This window comes from Triticum urartu, chromosome 1, assembly GCF_003073215.2.
Source record: "Triticum urartu cultivar G1812 chromosome 1, Tu2.1, whole genome shotgun sequence".
Taxonomy (NCBI): domain Eukaryota; kingdom Viridiplantae; phylum Streptophyta; class Magnoliopsida; order Poales; family Poaceae; genus Triticum; species Triticum urartu.
In genome coordinates, this window is record NC_053022.1 from 38478021 (window position 1) to 38485717 (window position 7697).

General features: G+C 49.7%; 1 protein-coding gene across 6 annotated transcripts; it reads right to left on the reverse strand.

Annotated features, from left to right (window-relative positions):
• Positions 1-3347: 3347 nt before the first annotated feature.
• Positions 3348-7195, reverse strand: LOC125545265 (transcription factor IIIA-like). 6 transcript variants are annotated; one of them, XM_048709161.1, is made up of 7 exons: positions 7055-7195; positions 6759-6932; positions 6500-6652; positions 4514-4793; positions 4169-4404; positions 3924-4067; positions 3348-3808 (listed from the first exon to the last, which is right to left on the reverse strand). In XM_048709161.1, exons 2-7 carry the CDS (start codon positions 6930-6932, stop codon positions 3644-3646), a joined length of 1152 nt encoding a protein of 383 aa, XP_048565118.1. In that variant the 5' UTR covers positions 7055-7195; the 3' UTR covers positions 3348-3643. The 6 variants fall into 6 exon arrangements, with proteins under 6 accessions (XP_048565118.1, XP_048565116.1, XP_048565142.1 ...); XM_048709159.1 differs by having other exon boundaries at positions 6759-6937; XM_048709185.1 differs by lacking the exons at positions 6759-6932; positions 7055-7195 and adding exons at positions 5302-5431; positions 6107-6239.
• Positions 7196-7697: the final 502 nt, after the last annotated feature.

Consider the following 7697-nt stretch of genomic DNA (forward strand, 5'->3'; position numbering starts at 1 on the left):
AAGTCCTGCCGGAGTACTACTGCTCCATCACCACCACGCCGTCGTGCTGCTGTTGAAGCCCTCTTCCTCAACCTCTCCCTCCTCCTTGCTGGATCAAGGCGCGGGAGACATCCTCGCTCCGGTGTGTTGAACGTGGAGGTGCCGTCCGTTCGGCGCTAGGATCTTCGGTGATTTGGATCACGACGAGTACGACTCCATCAACCCCGTTCTCTTGAACGCTTCCGCTCGCGATCTACAAGGGTATGTAGATGCACTCCTCTCCCTCTCGTTGCTAGATGACTCCATAGATTGATCTTGGTGATGCGTAGAAAATTTTAAATTTCTGCTACGATCCCAACAAAGTAAGCATGTGGAAACTAAACATGGGGTACTCGACAATATTTTGCTGAGGTTCAAATAGTTGACGCTATCCTACTCCTCGTGATGGAGGTTCAACCCACAAAGACTCTAAGACCACAAAGGGATCGACATCACCCACAGAGAGCCCGCAAAGTGCATGCTCGCCTATTCCTTCATGGCTTGCACGTAGAAGACTCGCTCAAGATTGATCTTTCACGAAGAAGGTGCCCGAACCTTGTACATGTTTTAAATTCCTTACAAAAAGCTTGAAGGCTTTCGAGTAACCCAAAACTATCTAGAAGACGCACACTCTTCAAGAGTAACAAGTAATGTCACTTGGACGAACTCCTGAAAAGATCTTCAATCAAAACACTCTCAAGTAGGATCTCTTTCACACAAAGATAGGCTACATAGATGAACACAAAGGAAGGGGTTCAAGAAAGTGGGGAGCTTTTCTTCCAAGAACCCAGAAAGATACTCTCTCAACTATAAATAAAAGAGCTTGAGTCTTTTTCCACATGAAAGGGGGTGGGATCTATTATAGAGAAATCATAAATCGGACTAGCTTAGAAAAAGTAACATGCCCGGAAGCATCGAAGAAAAAACATTGGAACTATCAGCCTCGTTCAAAAATTGAACGACTAGAAGGAGACCACTTTTTTCCAGAAGTGTGCACCACCTTAGAGGTACTGTTTTGTACAACAAGCCTCCCAAAAGTTTAGGTGCTTGGAAGAACCATGAAAATAAAATATGGAGGTAGCGAACCAAAAGGTGGCACTTTTCCGCAAAGTTAGAGCATCTCCATCCGAGCCCTCAGGAACGCCCCAGGCCACTTTTTAATACCGGCGATAAAAAATCTTCCCACTCACGCCTCCAAAGCGTCACTTTTCGCCGGATTTATGAAAAAATAGCGCCGGTAGTCCCACCCCGAACCTAGCCCCCCGAAGGGCAGCTGGGCGTGCCGGCGCCACTTTTTTGCCTCCTGTGGCCCACCTACAGTCACTCCCCGTCGCTTTCTTCACTTTCTCTCGCAGAGCCCCCACCTTCCCTCTCTCTCCGTCCGCTTTTCTCTCTCGCCATGCCCAGTGCCTTCCTGCAGCTCCCGCCGCGTCGCCGCCGTGCCCGGCCGCGCGCGCCGCTCCGCCCCGGTGCCTTCCCGCAGCTCAGGCCGTCGCGACGCCGCCGCGCCCGGCTGCGCGCCCCGCCCCGCCCCGCTCCGGTGCCTTCCCGCAGCTCAGGCCCGCCGCGCCCGGCCGCGCGCGCCACCCCGCCAGCCATCTGCGGCCGCGCCCGGCCTCCTGCCAGCCAGCCCGAGCCGCCCCGGACGGAGCTCCATCGCAGGCGGGGGTCGGTGTCACGTACGCGTAGGCGAAGCGCATCCTGGGAACGCGGGAGTGCGCGACCTGGGAACGCAGGAGTGCGCGGCCGGCGAGTGGGCGCGGCCTGGGCAGGCGCGGACGGGCGCGGACGGACGAGCGTGCGGCCGAAGATGCTGGTGCAGTTCGTGGTGGTGCTGGGCGGGTGCAACTTCGAGACCACCGTGGCCTGCTCCAAGGAGTCCAGACTCGTCAGCGAGGTGAGCGGCGAGGGCGCCCTTTGGCTCCTCGCCGCGGCAATGGAGGGGCGGAGGAGGGGAGGCGATAGAGAGCGGGAGGAGGCCAAGGCGAGGTATGAGGTGTTCGTCAAGAGCAGGAAGGGGAGGAAGGAGAGCAAGGCACGAAGAGAGGTGCTCGTAGGCCTGTGCTGCTCCGCCGCCAACGCCGTCGCTGTGCTGGCCTTCGTCGTCACCGTTGTGCTCTGGTGACAAGTTCTTTTTGCCAACGCCGCCGTAGCGTCCGCTTGCGTGGAGCTCGGGGCTCATGCTGCTCGAGCTCGGCGGCGAGGCCGTGGCCTGGGGCGGGCGCGGCTTGGGCGGCTGTGGCCTGGCCCCGAGCTGCCTCGGACGGGGCGGCACGGCGAGGACGGGGCGCAGCTCCATGGACTGGATGACGGGTTCGCTGTTTCCTTTCTCGCTTGGGGGTGGATACGGCTGGAACTCTTTTCATCCCCAGGCTAAAATTTCCGCCGGCAGCCCCTCAAGAGGCGAAAAAAATGCCTCCTGGAGGGCTCAACGGTTGGAGATGCTTCTAGAATCGGCACGACAGTATCGGAGAAAATGTATGCTTTGTCGTGTCGGAGCTAACATAGATGATCCCAAAGAAAATATAGCTCGGCGGTACCGAAGAAAGATATTTTAGCACGACAAAGTACAAAGCTATGAATAAACAAAGAATTTGAGTGGAGGGAGCGGAAAGCTTGAAAGGTTTGGGTTGATGATCTTTACTTGGAGTTCAACCTAACATCTTTTGCATGTGTCCCTCTTGATAGTATGATTGTCCTGCACTCAATTTGGATTCAAATTAAATAAAAACCTATAAAGTACTCCCTCTGTATCAAAATATAACATGCTTTTTGGTCTAGATTTAGGAAGAAAATCACTTGCAGAACCAAAAATAGGGCTCACCATTGATGTTTACACACGAACATGAGGACTAATTTCTTGAAATAATTAAACTTGATTAATGTTAGTCCCCTTTTCAATTGTCTTGTCATTAATCACCGATTCCCAATAGTGGTAGTATAAAAGATGCACTTTCATCGGCGCTCGGGCGATGTGTTCTTGGTGCCAACTTCGAGGAGATCAGTGGTTTCGTAACCAAGGAGCATCACATTTGACGTGTATGTGGGGTGGTTGGCACGATCTTTCTTCATGTCCTTCCGGCAAGTTGTTGCTAGATCTGGATCATAGTATGCCCAAAGGCATGAATGATCCTCCCTCGACCCCCGCCTATCGCTGCATTTTTCAACATCTTGAGGAGCGGAACTTTCATTCTTCTTACTTTTCAAGATACACATGCCATGTTTGTATCATAATTGTATATGCATAAACATATGCGCTGCCATATTTTTTCAGAAAAAGAAAAGATACAACCATTACTCAAAAGAAAACACAATTTTAAGCGAAAATGTTAATACATCTAAAACCCGATAGGTGTTCATCATTACTTAAGCGGAAGCCGCATCTTCATTTATTCATACTTCATACAGTTGAACAAGAAAAGAAAAAGGACTTGCTTGCCAATTGCTACCCTATTTGACACACAGTACATACTGTTATTGCCAATCTATTTCCTTTAGCTATACATACATACATACACACTCCTACACACATAACATTGACAATAATAAGGCGGACATTTCAAAGTACAGAAGAATGCCCGATCATCCAAAAAAACATAGCATCTTTCCTCCAGTTCAGGACAAATCAAGCTGACAAAAGCCATCTCAGATACTCAGTTCCATCACTGTAAGCAGGCGGAGCATCAGGAGCAGCTACCCTCTTCCGCATGAAAGTATCGACTGAAATGGGCTTCCTCTTGCGGCCGCCTGGATGAGGTCGGAGTTGCTCATCAGCCTCCACAAAGTCGCCCTGCCAAGATGTGACAGCAAATTGCGGAACATCATGCGGATTATAAGTTCCTAGAACAGAGCATCATGTTGAGGTAAACTATGTGATATGGTGGTGGTGGTTGCCTTGTATTTACCTCAAAAAGCACGTGAACACTAGATTTCTCATGATTGTCCCGTACATGCTTGTATGAAAACTTCTGGCCGCACCCAGAGAATCCACATGTGAAAGGTCTACTCTGCTCATGAACTGCCTTAATATGCTTGTGCAAATTGGATTTCTGAAGTTCAAAGTTATTGAGAATGAAAACCGAGCAGTTTTGAAATTTATTGCAGAGAAAAAAATCCATAAAAAGGCAACATGTGAGCTTGCAAGTCACACCTTTGAAAATGAGCGCTTGCAATCCTTGAAGTTGCACTTAATCCTCTCAGTGACAAATGAACCTTCATGCATTCGCTGATGCCGCTTGAAGTTCTTCTTAAGCTGTTTAGTGTCACAGATATCACACTGAACATACTGATGACACGATTGGTTATGGGCCTTGAGGCATTCCACATTAGTAAAAGTCTTCATGCAGCCTGGTTCGAAGCAGATAACTTCAGTGTAATCCAAGTTGACTGCACCATAAGATTTGAATCATCAACTTTCAAGATTGTGATTGCTAAGCATATCTTATTACAGTAAGGAAAATAACTATGAAATTTTTATAGAAAGTCAGTTTCTCACCATGTGATTCCTCGTGTTTCTGTAGCTTGGAAGCATATTTGAACGCCTTCCCACAGTTAGCCTCTGGGCAGATGAACTCTTTCTTGCCTCCACAATGAGGGCCATCCTCGTGAAATTCCTCAACATGTCTCTGGATATTACCCTTGATACTGAACTTACGGTTGCATCCTTCCATAGGGCACATGAATAGTTTTCCTTGATGAGTAAGCAGATGGCGGTTCAAATGGTCCTTCCTGCTATAGCTGAAAGGGCAACCATCTACATGGCAGGCAAAGGGTCTCTGCAACAGTTTTGAAAAGGATAAAAATCAGAATAGTACTCTCATATCCAAAGAAAAGTTCACTTGACATAATATAAGTTTATGCATACATTTATAAACATGCTCAACAGCACTAGCATAAGTATTGTGCACATGCTTAAACGATTTGGACGTACTATCTAAAAAAGAACTATTTGGGTGCAAAACCATCAAGTGGTAGTAACACCGTGAATAGTACAATAGCATCAGTTATCCAACGTGACTAAACAAAACTACATGTAATTCACTCTGCATGCTAAGACTGCACATTTTAGTATGTTGAGAATGCTAAGTAGTACTCCCTCCGTCCTAAATTCTTGTCTTAGATTTGTAAATAGTAGCTTTGGCATACATACTACATTGTACATACATAAACATTAGCAGTTTGAGAACGCTAAGTAGCACATAAATACACATCACATCCAATAAACAGAGCTTGGAACAAGAAGCAACGGCTAGGGTAAAAGCAGTTCCAAATGAACAAGCAAACCTGAGGAAGCGCGTGAATGAGGCATTCTTGATGGAGCTTCTCAGGAGGGTCTCCCCTTCCTGATACTGGTCCATTCAAGGCCTTCTGGCATTTTGGAGTTCTTGGGATCCAATGCTTCACACATTCATATCTGAACATGTAGTCTGCCAAAATCAGCACAATTCAGAGAAATAAACAATGGTACACCCACACACTAATAAAACAAATGATCCAAATAATACTCCCTCCGTCCCAAAATAAGTGACTCAGACTTTGTACTAGCTTGTACTAACTTTGTACCAAAGCTAGTACAAAGTCGAGTCACTTATTTTGGGACGGAGGGAGTAGTAAATAATATATCAACATAATTCACTGTCAAATGGGAATTGTTATTTTTCCTGCAAGGAATATTACTGCAGAACTAAACGGACAAGTGACTTGTGCCAAAGAACATAACTTTTATTATTTCAGGGATAATTTGTTTTAGACCTCAGGCAACACAATAACCATCATTCACATAAAAATATGCTCAATGAAACATATAATATTATCTTATCGTGTGCACATCCTACAACTACTTACTTAAATATTGGATCATAGATGGAAGGCCATTAAGTGGCCATTGTACTTAGATACCGAGTATAATAACTCAAATGACGCAGCACCAACTATGACATACAAGCATATGATTGACAAGAAGGCACGATTTGTTGACAAAGTGGTGGATGCTAAGACACGAGCATGCAGTAGCTTTGAAAAAATAAGGGTGCATCACATGTAACGCTCAAGAATTAACAGCAAGTAATTTGACAAAAGAAGGAAAAACCTGAAGAAGGGCGTGAAAGAGGCTTCCTGAAGGAGCTTCCCAGGAGGGTCTCCCCATCCTGGTACTAGTCCATTCAGGGCCCTCTCGCATTTTGGAGTTCTTTGGGATCCAATGCTTCACACAATTAAACAGCCTGCAAAAAGTCAGCACAGTTCAGCAATTCGGAATACCATACAACAAGCACGCTTGGAAACAATCAATCGGCAACTCTTAATCATCTATACGGATTCCATCACTGTTAAGAACTGGGTTTCAAACACCACTTCTAAGCAGACGTCGGTGCTTATTTTGCTCTCGAGCACCGACTGAACAGCCAAACAGAATGCATCACTTGCGCCAATGACATGGAAATCCCCTGAAACACAAAACTAAAACTCAGGACTATTCGGATACCTCGGGCGAATGGCTCTGCATATGCTGCTTCAGATGCGCCGGCTTCTTAAACCTCGCGCCGCACTCCTTGCAATCATGGCCGATCTCCTTGCCCGGCGGCGCACTGCCGCCACCACCACCTACGTTGTACTCATTCAGACCATCCACTTCGTCCTGCAGCACACAGCGGCAACACTTCAGCTCACCCACAAATCACAGTTCCCGCAGAAATCAGTAGCGCGGATGCTTTCACAAGAACAGACAACACGACGTCCTAGACCTTATGGTGCTCGAGGACGTGGTCTCGGATCAGCCGCTTCTTCGAGCGCACGACGTCGCAGAACTCGCACTTGTAGCGCCTGATGTCCCTCACAGGGGCGGCCGCCGCGGCCGCCGGCGAGGTCGAGGTCTCCGTCGCTCCGACGACGCTGCCCTCCGGATCTCCTTCTCCCATCTGGCCTGACCAGTCGCAGAACTCGCATCAGGAAATTCACGAAGCAGCAACGATTACAGCGAGAAACCGACCGAGATCGACAAAATCGGCGGCTCCAGCGGCACCAATCGCCGTCGAATTACCTCGGATCGCGGAGGAACCCGCCGGATTTCGCAGAATCGCGACGGAGGGGTCGGGAGGCTCGCGGCGGCGCAGTGGAGGAAGAGGAACCCTCGAGCACACTACCCGAATGAGGAGGAGGATGGAGAGCCAGCGACACGTGTCGAGGAATTAGTATCAGAGCCTAACCGGGCCGAGACCGGGCTCACTTTTCGGGTTCGTGCTGGGCTGCGGGCCGTGAGTCTTCCTGGGCTTTTAGTGGGCTACTGGCCCGCCGGGCAGCAGCAGCTCAAAAAAAAAACGTGTGCTGCCGTTTCCTCGGCTCGCTCTCCCACCCGCTGTGGCTGAGGCGCGAGACCGTACGCTGACTGCCGCTGCACGCCCCCCGGCCTCTCCCCGACCTCGTCGCCGGCGATGGCCGCCATGGTCGCCGCCGCCGCCCCCGCGCGGCTCGTCCCTCCGCGACTCTCCGCCCCGTGGCTGCACGTGGTTCAGCTTCGTCCGGCGCCGGGGCGGCTCCTCATGGTGGTCGCGGCGTCGCGTCGGAGCCCCGGCGACGGCGGGAAGAGGGGCAGGAAGAAGCGGGGGAGGCGCGCCACGGAGGCCGACCAGGAGGACGGCCTCTCCGTCGGCTCCGGTAAGCCGCCCGCCCCCCCTCTGCTAGCT